This window comes from Moschus berezovskii, chromosome 25 (genome assembly GCF_049115385.1).
Source record: "Moschus berezovskii isolate FMDL1 chromosome 25, NW_MosBer_1.0, whole genome shotgun sequence".
Classification (NCBI taxonomy): Eukaryota; Metazoa; Chordata; class Mammalia; order Artiodactyla; family Moschidae; genus Moschus; species Moschus berezovskii.
Window position 1 is genome coordinate 5,202,510 of NC_142484.1, and position 19,495 is coordinate 5,222,004.

Consider the following 19,495-nt stretch of genomic DNA (forward strand, 5'->3'; position numbering starts at 1 on the left):
CCTCCTCGCAGCAGGCCCAGGCAGACTGTGGCATGTGGCCAATGACCAGAAGGCGGGCGTTCCCGGCGGGTCAGACAGGGTGGCTGTCGAGGGACCAATCCCCAGGGAGGCCCAGGACGCGTACCTGACAGGTCACAGCTCTCGATGCGCTTCAGGTCCGCGTCCACCCAGAAGAGCTTGCCCAGCGTGTTGTCCACCACGAGGGCCACGGGGCGGATGAGGCCGGTGGTGAAGAGGACCTCACGCTCGGTGCCGTCCAGGGCGGCGCGCTCGATCTTGGCGGCGCGGTCCTGCATGTTGGTGAAGTACAGGTACCTGCGGAGGGCGGCAGTGAGGACCTGCTGTGTCCTGCCCCGTCCTCGGCAAAGCCCCAGAGAGACGGGCCCCGACCCTGCAGACATCCAGCCAGTGAGCGGTCACATGACCCCGGCTTCGAGGCAGTAGCCCCCGGAGGTGAAAGGTCACACCCTGGAGGGACTGGAGAATGTCCCCCAAGACCTCATGGCTACCTGGAACCTCGGAATGTGACCTTACTGGGAAACAAGGTGTTTGGAGATGTAATTAAGGATCAAAATGAGGCCACCCTTGGGACTTCCCTGGCGGTCCCAGTTGGTTAAGGCTCCAAGCTTCCACTGCAGGGGGGCACTGGTTCAATCCCTGGTCAGGGAACTAAGATCCCGCATGCTGTGCAAGGGCCCTCAACCAGTGAGAGTGGCCTTAAGAGAGAGAAGAAGCCACGGGACACAGAGAGACGTCCATGTGATGACACGGACAGAGGGGAGGGATGCAGTCACAAGCCTAGGAGCACCCAGGGCCCCCGGAGCTGAGAGGCAGGAAGTAGCCTCCCCTCCAGACTCTGGCAGGAGAACGGCCTTGCTGCCCCTGACTCTGGCCCTTGGAACTTCAGGAGAACAGGCGTCCGTGTTTGAAGCCCCCAGTTTGTGGTCACTGTGGCAGCCATTCCTCTGGTTCCTGAAGAACCACCAGTTCTAACTGAGCCCCTGGGTGCTGCACGGCTGGTGTCCGTGCCGGCCGCTCTCTTCACCAGGAAACTGAGCCCCTGGGAGGCCATGTCACACAGGCAGTAAGTGATGAAATCCGGATTTGAACTCGGGTCTGCACGACAGCCCCTGCGCAGAAGCTCCAGCACACAGTGCCGGGACAGGTCTGACTCTGGCTCTGAATGGCCAGCCCTGTGGGTATCTGGGGTGACCACCATGCTCCTGCCTCCCACCTCCAAAAGTTCCTAACCTCACGTCATGGGGCTTTGGGTGCCCCCCTGCTCTGGTCCTCTCCTCCGGGACCCTCCACATCTGTCCGCATGTCTCAGCCTACCAGAGAACCTGAGGGCTGACGTCAGAGCGTCAGGGAGCTTCATAGAAGGAAGAAGCTCCAGTCAGGTAGTGACCTCCCTGTGGTGGGACCTATGCAAGTCAATAACTTGCCATCACCCGGGGTGCCACGGAAGGGATGGTTGTACAGGGTTCAAATTTGATGGGATGGTGCGACACCTATGAACTAGAGCTCACATCCTGCCTGTGTCTCTCAACAGAGCCCCCACCCATGCACAGGCTTTCAGTCCAGGCCGTGTCTCTGCTTCCTCCCCACGACTGGGAATGAGCTGGTGTTTCCTCGCCCCGCCGACCCCTGGCTGTGGTGGCAGGGACCCTGGGGAGCTTCTGATGTTTGGGCGTGTTGGGGGTGGAAGATCCCTCCCGGCCGGAGAGGCCAGCATGCACGGGAAGGGCGCCCGGCGCACCCCCACAGGGACAGCAGCCCAGCCCATAGCGGCCCCGCACCCGCGCTCGGCGTTGACAGTGATGGCCCTCGGCTTGTCGCGGTCCCCCCGCAGCACCACGCCCACGGCGTCCCCATTGAGTCGGTGGACGTTGATGGTGTCGGTGGCCTCGCACGTCCAGAACAGTGTCCGGCTGTAGACGTCGATGCTGAGGTCGTGCGGCTGCCTGTCTGGGTTCTGGCTTTGGCCCGGAGAGGTCAGAACGAAGGGCTGTAAGACGGTAAAGAAACGAGCATCCGCTGGAGACGCGGCGGGGAGCATGGAGGCCTCCACCCCAGTCCACAGCGAGCGTCAGAATCTCAACCCTGTTTGGAACTTTTCCTTTCCAACCAGCTCTTGTCCACACGTCCACCGGAGAGTGAAGGGTTCCCCCGACAGCCTCCGGGGGAGTTCTTGCCACGAGCTCTGGGCCAGGCCCGGCCACTGCTGATGACACAGGACCCAGATGGTAGCCACCCCACCCCAGCTGGCCAGCCCGGGCCTGCTCGCAGAGAGGGGGACCGCCAGGCGGCCAAGTGGTCAGCCAGGATCACAAGGCCCCCGGCTCAAGGCATCTCCTCCCTTCTTGTTTCCTTAGACCCAGGCTTTTGGATTAAGACTCTCAAGTCTTGCTTTTAAAGTACACAGGGATTGATGCTGAGGCTGAAGCTCTAATACTCTGGCCACCTGATGTGAAGTGTTGACTCATTGAAAAGACTCTGATGCTGGGAAAGATTGAAGGCAGGAGGAGAAGGGTACGACAGAGGATGAAATGGTTGGATGGCATCACTGACTCAATGGACATGAGTTTGAGCAAATTCCGGGAGCTGGTGATGGACAGGGAAACCTGGTGTGCTGCAGTCTGTGGGGTCGCAAAGAGTCAGACATGACTGAGCGACTGAACAACAACACAAAAATTTAGGGTGCCGTGCTAATGGGTGTCCAGCTTGGAGGTTCACCTCTCAGTCTCCTCCCTGAGGGTCAGAGGCTGGGGATGGGGTTTAAGGGCAGATGAGGGTACAGGCCGCCCCGCAGGGTATCCTGGGAGCCCAGGGGCAGTGCGTGCCCCTCTCGGAGGCTGTTATCCCTTTGGGTCTCCACCCCGAGCCTCTCCCAGGAACTCTGCCCAACTTTGTGCCGTCCACTGCATCTCAGGGAAGAGCCTGGCTCTCAGAGTCACCGACAGAGAATGCCATCAAGGGGCGACCTAATTTCATGAACTGACGCCGGAGGAGGAGCACCCCTCATTGCCCTCCCAGCCCAGAGCCCAACTCCCTGGTGGATGTGGTCCCTCTGGGTGCTTGGGCAACTTGACCTGGTGCAAAGGGGCTTCCCAAGCTCCTGGGCTGCCACCACCAATGGTCTGGATGAAAAGCCCCTTCTCCTGAGAAGGGCATCATCTTTTAATGATGCTCTGACCACAGCTCATCACAGACCCTCTTTATCTGCCTCTTTTCAGGCGTTAATAAAACAACAATTCACCAAAGGGGGAAGAGGCGGCTTGCAGGCAAAAGGAAGCCCCCTTCCCCAGGCCCAGCCTCTAGGACCCAGCTGGAGAGGAACCCCCCACCCCCCCACCCCCCCACACCCGGCAGCCTCTGGTCCAGCCCTGCTGGGCAGCTAGAAGTGTGCCACTCACATCTCTGCAGGTAACAACATCCACATCCTGGGAGCTGTGGGCCCTAGGAGGCAAGTGTCAACTCCAACCAGCACCTTCCTTTCTCAGGAGCCACGGAGCTCTCTGGCCAAAGACCACAGACCAGTGTAGCCAACGGCCTGGGAGTAAGATTCCAGCCAGCCCTGACCAGAGTCAGGCTCCCCCTGAAGGGTGGGTATGTGGGAGCCGGGCACACACTCATCGGAACAACCAGCGGAGAAAAGCGCATGGTGTAATGACACAGCACCCACGTCCCTCCCCGGGCAGACAGGAACGAGGAGATCAACCTCACATGGCCGGCCAGCTTCACAAAGCCCGAGCTCCAGTTTTAACATAAGAAACAGCACAATGCCAGCCCAAAAGGTCTTAACAGAAGCCAACTCAACGTCACCAAGACAGCCTGCCCCATCACAGTACAGAGCGGTCCTTAACCAAGTGGCCCCAAAGCGGATGCAACCCGTGTCCACTGGTGGGTGGACAGGTAAGCAAAGCGTGTTCTGTACACGCAGTGGGATGTTATTCAGTCTTAAAGAGGAAAGAAATTCTGATACCTGCCATGATGAACCTCGAGGTCACTGTGCTCAGTGAAATCAGCCAGTCACCAAAGGACAGACATCAATCGCGTGGTTCTAACTATATGCAGGACTTAGGAGCTGTCAGATTCACAGAGACAGAAAACAGGACGGTGGGTGCCAGGGACTGGGGGAGGAGGGGGGCGTGGAGAGTAGTGTTTAATGGGGACAGACTGTCATCAGAGACAGACAGTGGTGACGGCTGTTCAACAGTATGAACGTACTTAATGCCACAGAGCTGGACATTTAAAAACGGCTAAAATGGTACATTTTATGTAATGTATGTTTACCACAATGAAAAAATACAATATTAAATAGAAAAACAAAAGCCGAGTAGATAATAATGAGCTTCCCAGGCAGCACCTGTGGTAAAAGAAGGAGGCGCAAGAGACGCGGGTTCGATCCCCGGGTCAGGAAGATCCCTTGGAGAAGGGAATGGCCCCCCACTCCAGTATTCCTGCCTAGAGGATTCAGTGGGCACAGGAGCCTGGTGGGCTACAGCCCATGGGGCCGTGAAGAGTCAGACACGACTGAGCAGGCAACTAATAATGAAGAACACCGTCCTTGGGCTGGGGGTGGTGCTCCAAATAAGCAAAGCCACAGGAAAACGGAGTTCAGTAGGGAGGGAAATGAATGTTATCTAGATTAAGTCCTCTTGCTGCTGCTGCTGCTAAGTCACTTCAGTCGTGTCCGACTCTGTGTGACCCCATAGACGGAAGCCCACCAGGCTCCCCCGTCCCTGGGATTCTCCAGGCAAGAACACTGGAGTGGGTTGCCATTTCCTTCTCCAAAGTCCTCTTAAAAGGGCCTTTTTCTTCAAAGTCCTCCCCCCCTTTTGCAGACACCATAAAAGAATGCAAAAGAACGCTGCCTCTCCCTGGGACTTGAAGGCAATTTGCACCCAGCAACTTTCTCAGCAGGGAAGCCACAGTCCATCAATTAACACTTCACGTTCTCCAAAGGGCTCAAAGTCACTCTCACCTGAGCCGAGACAGAGATGAAAGAAATCCATTCCCACCATCTTCCCCAGGCTCTGCTCCCATCTGGGCACAGCTGGAGCTTCTACCATCCACCAAGGACAGACACATCAAAGGACAGTTAACTTGACACTGTTGCTGGATGAAGTATTTCGTGCTGGCCCGCTGTACAGGCAGCACTGGTACCCAGCTCGGGGCAGGAAACAGAAACACTTTACGTTACAGACAGGAAGATCTGCTGTAAATTCCTCCTGACACAAAACAGCCTTGCTGTCAGGACAGAGCCAAGACTCCCCCACGATGACATAAGCTATTACAGTGACTACTTGATCGAGAAAGATGGCTGGGTTCCGTAGCTTTTGCGAAAGGAGACTTTCGAAACTGGCATGACCAGGCAGACGTGTCCTACTGGGATTCTGGCCACAGTTCCCTGTCACACGGCTGGATACGCCGGATGAGCCCGGAGGCTGCAGCGACAATGTCTTTCCTGGCCTGGGCACAAACTCCTAACACAGAAAAGCAGTCAGTTCTGCGAGACTCAGGTTTGGGAAACGTGCCTCTGCTCCCACGCCGTGATGTATCAGGGACACTTCAGCAGAGCGTGGTTTTCGAGTTTGCACAACTCCATCCAGGAGAAACACTAGCAAGTGCAGAGCACGCAGCTGGCCCCGCGCTAAGCAGGGGTGAGTAAACACACACCTCCAGCGTCCCTCAGACCTCATGCACTGGGAGCCACACCATCCATGCTGGGGTTTCAAAGTTACGTCCCATCTCAGGCAACCCTCCTTCCACAGTTCCACCAAAAACCCACAAGCTGCGACCCTCCAACTCCCGTGTCCTCAGCCAACTTCGGGTCTCTGAAAGGTCAAGGGCTGTATCTGCTGTAGCATTTATGTATCAAACCATTTAGGGTGCAGGGTGGGGCCCCTGCATCGCCAGGTTCCTCTTTTGCTTAGTTTGTCATTGATGGAGTTTTGAGAGCTGCGTTCCTAGTCCCCCACCCCGCGCCACCAGCCCTGGGGTCTGTTCTGCACCATTTTACACAGTGCGGTGATTTTCAGAAACATACATACTGCTTCACAGCAGAAATGACTGTATACAACTCCTCTGAAATAAAAAATAAACCTAGAATAACCAATACCAACTGTTCTTGTGCAAAACCACTGTGAAAGGGAAAAAAAAAAACCCACGGGGTTTGACATCCACCAGCACTCTGTAAACAGCTGCAAAATCCAGTTTCTACACAGAGTCATCATCTCAGGGTTTCGCACGACTCAGCCTGACACCCCACAAGGACATAACTGGGGTCCAGATCATCACCTACCGCCCACCGTGCTCCCCTGGCACACCCCCTCTGCTATGAAAAGAGGGCGGCAGTGGCCTGGAAGCCTCCAGGGCCAGCTCCTGTGGAAGCACACCCCGCCCCGGCTGCCCCTCCGGACTCCAGCGCTCCCAATAGGCACACTAGCCTGGGTTCCGTCGTCCTTGGCTCGTTTGATGTTCTGGCGCCCGTCCACCCAGTAGATGAACTTGTCCAGCGGGTCATAGTCGATGGCCTTGACGTTGCGCAGGCCCTGCAGCGGCAGGATGAGGTCCGGGCTGCGCTGGTCGTCGGGGATCATCCGGCTGACGGCACACTTCTGGCTGAACAGCAGGAAGGTGGTGGGTGCTGGAGGGGGCAGAGAGAGGAGGGGCCGCCGGTCAGGGTCGGAGCGAAGAGGGAGGGGGCGGGGAGGATGGCGCCGCCTCCTACGGGAAAAAGTGGGTCCGTGTGTGTACCTAGGAGACGGGCGTGGAAAACGGCTGGAAGACACAGTTGATTCTTGGTGGGGACTGTGAGGAATTTGACTCTGCGTGTTACACATGCCTCTGTTGTTTCAGTATTTTATTATAAGGGTATGCGTTATTTTAAAACTAGACATCCATTTCTTTTTGAAAAACATTTACTTGGCTGCGCTTGGCCGTAGTCGCAGCACACAGGACCTTCGCTGAGGCATGCGGGACCTTCAGTTGCAGCATGCACACTCTTAGCTGATGCATGTGGGACTAGTGCCCTGACCAGGGGTCGAACCCAGGCCCTAAGCAGATGGAAAGCAAAGCCTTAGCCACTGGGAAGCCCTGTGGAAGCCCCAGGACCACCTGGGAAGCCCCTCAATAAAAACAAAAATTAAAAAAACATCTTTTTTTGATGTGGACCATTTTAAAAGTCTTTATTAAATTTGTTACAATTCTGCTTCTGTTTTATGTTTGGTTTTCTTGGCCAAGAGGCATGTGGGATCCTATCCCCGCAACCAATTCACACCCCCTGCACTGGAAGGCAAAGTCTTAGCCACTGGACCACCAGGCAAGACCCCCATTTCTTTTTAGATTATCAAGACTTAAGTCGGAAGAAGGGAACGGCAGTGAGCCTCAGACTCTGATCGACAATGTGTGAGATGCTCTGGTGACTGTGGGATTCTCCAGGGGCGTCTATGAGCTCCAGAGAATGGCCGAAAACCGTGGGAACAGTGAGACCAGGAGGGGGCGCTCCTCAGGGCTGTCAGGACCCAGAACGTGCAGAGGCCACTGTCAGAGCTATGGCTGCGCCACGTGAATCCAATCATGGCCCTGGGTCTGCAGCCGTGGGAGCTGGCACCCAGGTCACATCCCCTCTGGGGCGTGGATGACTTGCACCTCCATTTGACTCCTCGAGGTTATGGCCCCCCTGGAAATTGGACAACAAGACCAAAGGGAGCCCAGGAGTGGGGAGTCCCAGGCTGTGGCCCCAGGCCCATCACATACCAGCCGAGGACTGCCACCAAGTCCCTCCACCCTTTGAGGCTGTGGGTCCCTCATCCACACTTTTAGACCGTGGATGCCCAGCCCTCCCAACGCCCAGGGCCGCGAGAGGCTCACACAAGGCCCCGGGTGACAAAGAGCTTTGTAAACTGTCTACAGCTGCTCAGAGGCCGAGTTCTAACCAGCGCCCTGGTGATGTCACAGGAGAAAAGCCTGCCAACAGGACACGTCTGCTCTCCCTGCGGGCCGTGGGGAAGTCATGCTCCAGCTCTCTGAACCTCGCTTTTCTGAGTAACGAAACGAAAGATAAAAGGCCGGCCTCATTTAGAGCGTCAGTGTGAGGATCACATAAGCGGACGTGAGGCTGGCAGTAAGGGGTCGGGGCGGGGACTCTGGAGCCAGCCTGCCTGGATTCAGATCTGGTTCCAAGTCTTACTGCTGTGTGGCCTTGGGTGGGTAACTACGTGTCTCTGTGCTCAGGCTCCTTGTCTGTGAAATGGGGACAGTGATGTTGCCTATCCCATAGACTGGAGGACTGCAGCTGCTGGTGCTAAGTCGCTTCAGTCGTGTCCGACTCTGTGCGACCCCATGGGCCGCAGCACACCAGGCTCCTCTGTCCATGGGATTATCTAGGCAAGAATACTGGAGTGGGTTGCCATTTCCTTCTCCAAGACTGGAGGATTAAGTGCTCTAAAAAGCATTTGGAATAGTGCCCAAATCTGTAAGTGACAGAGACTGTTTTTCACAGACAAAGAGCCTCCCACGGGACATATCAGGTGAGGGCTTGGCCCATCTAATCATGTTGTGATGAAGCAACAGGTCTTCTACCCAGCCCGGGCCTCCAGGTCACACTGTGCATATGTGCAGTGCACAACCTGCCCAACTGCCCATGTGCACCCCGATAGGACGCTCCTTTCTGCCTTATCCGTCAGAGGCAGGCTGATCGCACGTGGGAGCGAGGGGCAGGGGGACAGCGAGGCGCTTACGGCTGCAGTTGCGGCTGCTGGGGTCCAGGGTATAATGCGAGGCGCAGCCGCAGCGGTGGCCGCTGGGGACAGCGAGGCACAGTTGGCCACACTGCCCGTTGTTGTGCGTGCAGTCGTTGAGGCCGTCCTGGCGGGAGGAGTGGAACACCAGGATGTCCATCACGAAGTCCAGGTGGCCCTGGATGAGGGTGCGGTTCCGGCCGCTGGTCTTGTCGGCCCGCTCGATGCTGTGCAGGTTCCAGTCTGTCCAGTAGATGTAATCGCTGTACTGGGTCAGACCGAAGGGGTGCGGGAGGTCATCCGCAATCACGACGCGCTCCTGACCTGCGTGGAGACATGGGGGTGTGGCGTCAGCCAGGGCACCGCACGGGCGCCAACCCACAGCCTGGCCACCTAGGTCGGGCTCATAAAGCGTGCAAGCACTCTGGGAAACCAGCAGGGCCCACTGAGCCTGGATGTGCGCCTAACCTGAGGGTAGGCAACTCCCCTCCCGCTGCACAAGAGACGTGCATGGAGCGTTCCCCCAAATGACACAGCTGAGACTGTGTGCAGCAGCAACTGTGTAACAGCCACGGCAGCAAACAACCCAAATGTCCGTCAACAGTAGGATGGGTATAACCTTCATGCCATGGAAATGACGCAGCCGTAAAACAGAATAACAATGTGGGTGAAGCTCAGTCATTAGATTGAAAGAAGCCAGATGCTGAAGAGCACACGCTGCACGGTCAGCGATAGAAAGTTCTAGAACGGCACAACTAGAGCATGTAGACAGACGTCAGTGCAGCAGTGAGCCCTGAGGAGGCCGCTAAGCTTGACTAAGAGCCTTTTGGGGCCTGGAGACTTCCTTGCTTTGATCTGCATGGAAACTGCACAGCCTATGTTGATGCTTCTATGGATGTACAAGTATCGGTATGTAAAAGTTCTCCAACCTGACCACTTTTTTGTACTTTACTGTATTTGTACGTCAGAAAATATTTCATTTTGGCCACATCATGAGGCTTGCAGAACCTCAGTTCCCTGATGTCAATAAAAATTTTTAAATTAAACCTTCTGTCTAGCAGTCTACCATAGGGATGGGAACCAGGCTCTGGAGTCAGCCTGGGTCCCCTTGCTCCTCCACTGATCACATGACCTCGAGCAATCTGTGTAAGCTCCTTGACCCTCATTCTCCCCACCTGCAAAGTAAGTATTCTTCAGAGTGCCCTCAGGACTTCCCTGGCGGTCCAGTGGTTAACACTCTGTACTCCCAATGCAGGGGGCCTGGGTTCAATCCCTGGTCAGGGAACCAGATGTCACAAAGTGAAAGTGGAAGTCGCTCAGTCGTGTCTGACTCTTTTCAACCCCATGGACTATACTGTCCATGGAAATCTCCAGGCCACATACTGGAGTGGGTAGCGTTTCCCTTCTCCAGGGGACTGTCCCAAGCCAGGGACTGAACCCAGGTCTCCCACATTATGGGCAGGTTATTTACCGTCTGAGCCACCAGGGAAGCCCATGAATACTGGAGTGGGTAGCCTTTCCCTTCTCCAGAGGATCTTCCCGACCCAGGAACTGAACCGGGGTCTCAACCAGGGAGGCCGCAACTAAAGATCCCTCATGCTGCAACAAAGAGCTGAAAAACGAAGCCTGTCCTCATGCGTACCCATGGCACTTAAATGTAATAAATTATGATAAAAAAATCAACGAGGTCTGTGATTATCACTGTGATAAATATTCAGTGAGATCATGTAGAATGCACGGAGAATGGTCAAAATGCCAGTACAAAATGAGTGCTTGGTAAAAGTTACGTGCAATGCAGGAGACCCGGGTTCAGTCCCGGGGTTGGGAAGATCTCCTGGAGAAAAGAATTGCTGCCCAGTCCAGTATTCCTTTTATTTATCTGTTTTTGGCTGTGCTGGGCCTTCGCTGCTGCTCAGGCTTTTCTCTAGCTGTGGCGAGCAGGGGCGATGCTCTAGTTGCAGTGAGTTTCTCACTGTGGTGGCTTCTCTTGCTGCCGAGCACAGGCTCGAGGGTTCAGTAGTTGAGGCCCATGAGCTCTAAAGCACAGGCTCAATAGCTGTGGTTCGTGGGCTTAGCTGTTCCGAGGCATGTGGGATCGTCCCAGACCAGGGTTGGGACCAGTGTCTCCTGCATTGGCAGGCAGACTCTTTACCATGAGCCACCTGGGAAGCCCCCCACTCGAGTATTCTCGCCTGGAGAATTCCATGGATAGAGGCACCAGGTGGGACTCATTGGAAAAGACCCTGATGCTGGGAAATACTGAAGGCCAAAGGAGAAGGGGGTGGCAGAGGCTGAGATGGTTAGATAGCAACACCTACTCAATGGACATGAATATGAACAAACTCTGGGAGACAGAAGGAAGGGAAGCCTAGAGTGCTACAATCCATGGGGTCACAAAGATTCAGACACGACTTAGCAACTGAACAAGAAGAAGAAGTTATGAGCAGAATAACATTCTCCTCCTTCTTTTCCAGGGCTTTCCTCATAGCTCAGTTGGTAAAAAAAAAAACTGCCTGCAATGCGGGAGACCTCGGTTCAATTCCTGGGTCAGGAAGATCCTCTGGAGAAGGGATAGGCTACCCATTCCAGTATTCTTGGACTTTCCGGGTGGCTCAACTTGCAAAGAATCCTCCTGCAATGTGGGAGACCAAGGTTCGATCCCTGGCTTGGGAAGATCCCCTGGAGAAGGGAAAGGCTACCCACTCTGGCCTGAAGAATTCCATGGACTGTATAGTCCATAGGGTCACAAAGAGTCGGACATGACTGAGCGACTTTCACTCACTCACTCCCTCTTCTCCAAAGAGGTCCACGTTCTGATTTCTAGGATTTGTGAACATCATGCCTTACACGGCTGGGGGCTTTGCAGGTGTGACTCAATTAAAGGTTCTGAACTGCAGAGATGATCCTGGATTATCCCAGGACAGCCGGTGTAAACAAACAGGTAGAGAGAACAGGACAGTGAGAGGGACTGGTCACTATAGCCGCCTTTGAAGTTGGAGGAAGGGGCCACGAGACGAGGAGGCAGGCAGCCTCCAGAAGATGGAAAAGGCACTGGGCCCAGACAGCAGCCTCCGGAAAGGAGGGGGCCAGGCTCACACCTTGCTTGTAGCCCACTGACCCCATCTGGGGATACGGCTGCTCAGGCTAATGCCAGCAGCAGAGGAGACGTGTCAAATGAACCAGGGTCTGAGCACCGAGCAGCCGCGTGCAGAACACACACAACTGTGGGCAGCTTCTGGGGCTACAGCGGCAACAGGCAGGCTCAGGGCCGGGAGGGACGGCGCACAGCGGAAAGGACGCAGGGCGGGGCTGAGCCCTGCAGGAGGGAGAGAGCACGTGCGGGGCCCAGGGACTCTCAACCTCGACCCCGGTGTGGTATCCTAAGTCTTCCCCCGTCAAAGTGTGTGCTGTACAAATGCCTCACGTGTGCTGTGTGCATGCTGAGTCACTCAGTTGTGTCCAGCTCTTTGTGACCCCCATGGACTATAGCCTGCCAGGCTCCTCTGTCCATGGGATTTTTTCCAGGCAAGAATACTGAAGTGGGTTGCCATTTCCTCCTCCAGGGGATCTTCCCAACCCAGGGATCGAACCTGCGTCTCCTGCACTGCAGGTGGATTCTTTACCACTGAGTCACTGTGGAAGCCAATGTACACATATGCTCTATTTCACGGTAAAAATGATGCCAATGATGAGAATTTTCCTGGTGGTCCAGGGGCTAAGACTCAGCATTCCCAATGCAGGGGACCAGGGTTCAATCCCTGATCAGGGAACTGGATCCCACATGCAGCAACTAAGAGTTTGCATGCTGCAACTAAAGATCGAAGGAAGATCCTTCGTGCCACAGCTAAGACCCCATACAGCCAAATAAATATTTTTTAAAAAATGAAGCCCATGAAAACGAATCATTGACGTGTGTACATGCGCCTCCTATGTGGGAGTAGGAGGAAGCAGAACGGAAATCATCTATGGCACGATTTGAAATAATGTTTTGAAAATGATTTTTAAAAAGGAAAAAAGGGGAAAAAAAAAAAAGTTCACAATCCACGCTCAGCTGTTACACACAGGCACTCTTCCCACTGGGGCCTCCCCTGTTGTCAACCAAGCGCTCTGAACACGTCTGTGCCGTTCAGTGGGAAACCTGCCATGGCAGAAAACAGCCTGGCCGGATGCACCCAACTGGCCTCGACCTGCAGGCTTGGGCGGCTTTCCAGGGCTTTCACTGCTTTTCCTCCGAGTGTGTCATCACTCTGGGGTAATCAGGGAGCCTAATTGTTTCGGGCAACCACAGCTGTGCTGCAACAAGTTTTCCACCTGCCACCAGCCTCTTATAACTCTCTGCGGGGCTGGGGTGGTGGCCTCGAAGACGCAGTCAAGCCTCGCTCCGGGCCCCATGAACCAGGACAGTCAGTGTGCAGGGCGGGTGAGCCCACTGCAAGCAGAAACCAGAACACAGGGCTCTGTTCACACGGTACCTGGGACAAACGGTTCGGCCCACCAAGGCCTCAGTCTCCTCATCTGTAAAGTGGGCACAACTGCGCCTACCACAGGTGGCGGCAGCAGCGGTAAGGAAGGAAGCCAAACTCTGAACTGCACAGGGCAGCTCCACCACCTGGTACCACCCAGGAGAGCCACCCCCCTGCCACCAGCACCACCAAGAAGTCCAGTCACGTTCCAGGTTCAAATCCTGCCCTCACTGCTAGGTGATATGGAATAAGGTGGGTTTTTTGGCTTTTTAAATTATTATTTATTTACGTGTTTTCAGTTACTCTGGGTCTTTGTTGCTGCCTGTGGACATTCTCCAGTTGCCGTGTGCAGTGAGCACTCCCTTCTCTTGTTGGGAGCACAGGCTCTAGGGCTTGGGCTTCAGCAGTTGTGGTGCAGCGGCTTAGATGCCCCCCGGCATGTGGAATCTTCCCCGACCAGGGACTGAATCTGTGTCCTTGCATTGGCATGTGGAATCCTAACCACTGGACCACCAGGGAAGTCCTGGGTTTGGTTTTTAATCTAATCCCAGGGTGCTGTGTGGCCCCAGAATGATGTCTGGTACCCAGGAGGAATTCAGGGTCAGAGGAGAGGAAACATGTGGTCCTGGAAGCTAAGTGGCGCTCGGTGACCTTACACAGGTCCCGTGACCTCCCTGGGCCTCAGTTTTCCCATCACTGAAAACCTATGCTCTGTGGTGTTGGGTCAGATTAGAATCCTGGCCTGGGGTTGGCCCGGACCCGGCTGTCAGCACCAGGGCCTCTACACAACAGCAGCAAGGGTGGAAAGGGACACCTCTGGTGGCATGCTGGGTCAGCACTCGGGGCCCGTCCACACCTTGCAAGCCCGAGGGCGCAGTGCCTTGGGGGTGAGGGTGGCTGACACCCCACCAGGGGTGCCCCCTCCCGGCAGGACCCACCGGCTCTCACCCAGCATGTTGGACGACTCGATCATGTTGGTGTCCAGGTCCGTCCAGTAGAGACGCTGGTCAGCGTAGTCGATGGTGAGGTCGTTGGCCCGGCCCACCTTGTCCACCAGCGTCATGCAGTTGGTCCCGTCCATGAAGGCCCGCACGATCCTGGGTTTGCCGCCCCATTCGGTCCAGTAGATGTAGCTGGAAGACACGGGAGCGGGGCGGGTGCAGTCAGCGTGTCTGCCCTCAAGTCAGGGCAGGGAGCCTGCCTGCCGCCATCTCCTGGGCTGTGCTGAAGGCATCTTACAGGAAGCAGGGACGAGGGGAGACCTGGGAGCCCTCCCAACCCACTGTCCCTCCAGAAGCGTCCACAGAGCATCCTGGCTCTTGGGGTCGCACAGCAGCCCCCCTGCAAGCTAAGCCCTGATACTCTTGTTCAAGTGCACAAACGTGGTGACCATGTGCCAGGACATCCAGGCGGGGACCCCATGTCAGGGACAAACGCTAAGTAGGCTGGACAGGAGAATGTGGGCCGATCAGGGCATCCAGTCCCCTTCCTCAAAGAAGGAAGAAAACGAGAGCCCAAGACAAACAGGCTCTGCAGGGCCGGGATTCGAACTCGGCTCCACCGCCTCCACCAGAAGTCCTCCTTCCTGTCTCCTCAGCAGCAGCTCTGGGAAAGAAACCTCCATCCCAGACTTGTGTTTCCTGGTTCTTTCATGAAAATCTGGACCTCTCCCTTTGTTCTGCAGGAATCTTCCTTCCCTAACAGCACGCAGCAGGCAGGGTTTGGGATGCTCCGTACACATCACTGATGCTTTATGGGGTTAGCACTGCAGACAGAGGGAGACGCCACCTGGCCCTCTGGCCCAAGGACAGGGCCCCCAGGCTGCCTGACAGATCAAAGCATGTGCCTTGCAAGGCAGGTTTTAATCTGCAGCCAAGCAGCTGCAAGAGGCCAGGAGAAGAAACTCCGGACAGGGGTGTGGACAGGACTTCCTGGCCCACTGACATGACCTTCAGTGACCTTCGGTCCCTGAGCTTCTCCAAGCCTCAGTTTCTGCATCCGTGAAATCAGGTACAAAGACACCCACCCTGGCAGGGCCCCTGGGCGCTCCGACGAGAGGCTCCCCTGAGAGGGCCCGGGTGGTGCCTGATATGGGGGCCTCCCTTCCTTCCTGCTTCTGCTCTGGGCCTCAGTGTCCCGACTGTGAAATGAACCAGATGACCCCCCTCAAGAGTCCTGCTGGTTCTGGCCACCTCCAAGCTCGTAGCGGTCATTACTACTCTCAACTGCAGCATCGACGGGCAGTGGACAGCCGTGTACCTCGGGGCATCGCCGCACCGGCTGGTGCAGAGGTGGTGGGGACACGCGCGCACGGGCTGGCAAAGCGGCCCTTACCCCTTGGTGGGGTCCAGGGCCAGCGACCGCGGGTTGTCTAGATCCCTCCACACAAGGACCTGCCGGAACTGCCCGTCCAGCCGGGCCACTTCGATCCTGTTGGTCCCGGTGTCTGCCCAGTAGAGGTTCTTGCCCATCCAGTCGACGGCCATGCCTTCCGGGTAGTCGAGGCCAAATTCGATCACGTGCTCCACGGAGCTCCCGTTCATGAAGGCCCGGCTGATGGTCTGGGAGTGGGGAGGAGGAGAGGACCACCCGTTAGGAACCAGAGTTTCAGCCGACGTCTCATCAGATGATGCTGGAGTGACTGCTGACCATAACCACCATCAGCAACTGACCAGCCACTGATGAGGGGCCAGATCACAACATTTGAGCTTCTATTCTTTTTATTTCTTCTATCTATTCCCCCTCAACATTCACGTTTTTAAAGGAATTTTTGAAACACAACCTTTTTAGAAGAAACAATTTGGCTATATACATATATGATACATACTTTTAAGCTATGTGAACATATATATAATAGTACATAATTATAAAATAATATATCTTTATATAAGCTATATTATATATACACATCTCAGGACCCTTCAAAATAGTTACATCGTAAAAAAGAAATTGTTGAATCTTTCACCTAGTAATCTTCCTCCTGAAATGTTATTCAAAGGAGAGGAAATACAAAAGAGACATTATACGCAGAGATATCTGTTACTGTGGTGTGGTTTAGAGTTGGGAAAAAACTGGAAGGCCATTTAACATAAGGCAATGATTAAGAAATATATGCAGAGTAGAATACACATTTAAAGAATTATGTTAAAGAGTTTGTAATAGCTTGACAAAATATGTTACAATGTGATGAAAAAAAAACAGGATACAGGATTCTATGTAGCAAATGACTGATTAAGAGAAACACTAACATAGGAAAAACATCTAAGGAAATACACTAAAATGACATCGGTGGCTGACCCGAAATGATGGAGATTTGGGTGTTTTATTTTCTTCTTTATACTTTTTCTGTATATTTTTCTCTCTTTCTACAGTGAAACCTGTGACTTTTAAAATCAGAAAAAAATCTCACGAACCACATAATACCAATGGTAGAATAAAAGATAGATGATTAAACCATTTCAGTTGTCCAGTACTTTAGAACAGGGGTTAGGATTTTTTCGGTAAATATTTCAGGGGTCACAGGGTAATGGATTTGCCACTACCCAGTAGCTTCCCTGGTGGCACTTGTGGTAAAGAACCGGCATGCCAATGCAGGAGACACAAGAGATGAGGGTTCGACCTTGGGTCAGGAAGATCCCCTGGAGGAGGGCATGGCAACCCACTCCAGTATTCTTGCCAGCAAATCCCATGGACAGAGGAGCCTGGTGGGCTACAGTCCATGGGGTTGCAGAGTCAGACACAACTGAAGTGAATCAGCACGCAAGCACAGTGGCACAAAAGCAGGTGCGGACGATCCACAGGCAAATGGGCACCACTGTTCCAATAAAACCTTACTGACAAAATGAGGAGGCTGGCTCAAGGACCAGTTTGCCAAACTCTACTTGAGAAGTTAAAGGAGGCTCTCCTGTATTTATCCAGGATACTTATGTTAGCACCCAGAGCAAAGAAAGTTTGTTACGTAAGTGGGCACTTGTGAGGGAGTGAGTGGGGTGAATCAAAAGACACATATGGATACATAATCACTCCAGAAACGGCCACCTGTGTGTCCACTGGATCTGCTCGTTGTAAGCATTCATGCTTAGGTATTAACATGGGTTCACTAGTGTTCTATTGGTTTGAATCAAACCATAATAAATATTTTTTTAATTTTTGTTTTAATTTTTAAAAACCTATTTCTTTTTAGCCGCACCCTGCAGCTTGTGGGATCTGAGTTCCTGGAACCAGGGACAGAACCTGTGCCCCTTGCAGGGGAGGCAGAGTCCTAACCACTGGACCACCGAGGACCTCCCTATCATTTTTTTCTTTTAATTTTTTATACTCAGCCATAAGAAAGAATGAAATTTTGCCATCTGTAACAACATGCACAGACTCTGAGGGTATTATGCTTTGTCACAGGTCAGACAGAGAAAAGCATATCACTGATATGGGAATCTAAAACCTGTAACAAACAAGTGAATATAACAAAGGAGAAGCAGACTCACAGACACAGTTACCAGTGGGGAGAGAGCAGAGCGGGTGACATCAGGGTAGGGGGGGAAAAGGTACAAACTATCGGGTATAAAATAATCTACGAGGATATACTGGGCCACTCGGCATAGAGCCGATACTTGAACAGCGATAAACGGAGTGAAACCTTCCAAATGGCAAGTGCTACTGACACTGTGCAGCAACTAAACTTCAATTGAAAAACAAAACTGTTGGGACTCCCTGTTGGTCTAGGGAGTAAGACTCCACACTCCCAATGCAGGGGGCCCGGGTTCAATCCCTGGTCGGGGAGCAAGATCCCATGTGCTGAGACCAAAGATCCTGCTTGCACAACAAAGACTCAAAACCCCAAGTGCTGCAACTAAGACCTGCCCCAGGAAAATAAATAAATCATTAAAAAATATATTAAGGGACTTCCCAGTGGTCCAAGGGTTAATACTCTACTCCCAACGCAGTGGGGGTCACGCATCGTCCTCTCTCGTGATTGGACAGCTAAGATCATACATGGTATGGCCCCCCAAAACAGAAAACCTATTAAAAAAAGAAAGCCTTTTTTAAGCCTCTGAGGCTATACCATTGCTGGCAGGTATTCACAGGAGAGGTGAACAGCAGGACACCCCGCCACCATACCTTCAGGCTGACATCGGTCCAGTAGATGTGATTGTTGGACACGTCGAAGTCCAGGGCGGACGCCTCCTTGACGCCCGTGAGGGGGATGGCCACGTCGTTGTTGTTGGTGTCCAGGGAGATCCGGTGGATGGCGGCCCGGCTGGTGAACACCAGGAAGGCCTCAGGCACGATGCAGGTCTTCATGTCGCTCAGCAGCTCCAGGCCAATGGGGCAGCCACACTTGGTGGCGCGGGGCGTGAAGAAGCACAGGTGGCTGCAGCCCCCGTTCCTGTCCGCACACGGGTTGGTTCCTGGACGGAAAGACACAGGTTCTAGACCCCAGTGGCCCTGCAATGGCGGCGGGGGGGGGGCAGTGGCTCCCCAGTTGTATGTGGCTTCATTTCCCCCAGGCGCCACAAGGGGACAGCAAGTAGGGTTGGTGAAAACCCGGGTCCCTCCTGACTCAGGGACAGGACGGAGCAAGACTCTGGGCCCGGGGCCTCCCTGCACACTTGAACGCCCGCATCCTCAAGGTCACCTGGGGACACTGCGCTCTCTGCTCCCCCTTGCCCGCTGGGCCTGGCCTCCCCATCTGCTGACCAACCAGACTGCAGCCCAAGTCACCACCTGGATGGGTCCTCCTTCAAGTGCCCAACATTCTCAGCACCCTGGAAATCTCAGATTCACCCAGGATGGCCCAAGGCACCTATTTCTTATTCCAGCAGACGGTAGTCAGCATACATTTTATTTCGGGCCAGCCTGTGAGACTCACTCTGCCGCAGTGCTGTTAAAATTGGCTTTAATTTCGTGTTAAATATTTCAGCTAAAAAAAGCAATCCTCTCTGCCATCTCTCTCAGTAAATCCCGACAAGAGAGAGAGAGAAGGTGGGAAGGGACCCAATTTCTCAACTTTAAATCACACCCCACGGAGGCATCATGTTCCTTATCTCCGCGGTTTTATTCTTTGCTTTTCAAACGCCCACTTGCTGGTGGGCCTCGCGCTCTGCCGTAGATCATGAACATACTTTCCAAGGCAGCTGGAGAACCAAGTGTGTTGATTCCATCATCTGGTCTCAGGAGGGCAGGCTGAGACCAAAGGCCTCTCCTGGAGACAGGGGTGCACCATTCCCTGCCCACCCCCCAGGTGCCCCTCAGGCTGCACCTCCAGGCTCGTGCTCAGCTGTCCCTTCT

General features: G+C 54.2%; 1 protein-coding gene across 2 annotated transcripts in view; it reads right to left on the reverse strand.

Annotated features, from left to right (window-relative positions):
• LRP5 (LDL receptor related protein 5) overlaps positions 1 to 19,495 on the reverse strand; it is a 125,600-nt gene that overhangs the window by 20,656 nt on the left and 85,449 nt on the right. For both annotated transcript variants that reach the window (XM_055415337.2, XM_055415336.2), the window contains exons 9-15: positions 18,326 to 18,615; positions 15,545 to 15,771; positions 14,159 to 14,343; positions 8,748 to 9,071; positions 6,453 to 6,652; positions 1,800 to 2,008; positions 125 to 315 (exon numbers count right to left, since the gene is read on the reverse strand). In XM_055415337.2, the coding sequence (XP_055271312.2) occupies positions 125 to 315; positions 1,800 to 2,008; positions 6,453 to 6,652; positions 8,748 to 9,071; positions 14,159 to 14,343; positions 15,545 to 15,771; positions 18,326 to 18,615 (1,626 nt within the window). The remainder of the gene's footprint in view (positions 1 to 124; positions 316 to 1,799; positions 2,009 to 6,452; positions 6,653 to 8,747; positions 9,072 to 14,158; positions 14,344 to 15,544; positions 15,772 to 18,325; positions 18,616 to 19,495) is intronic.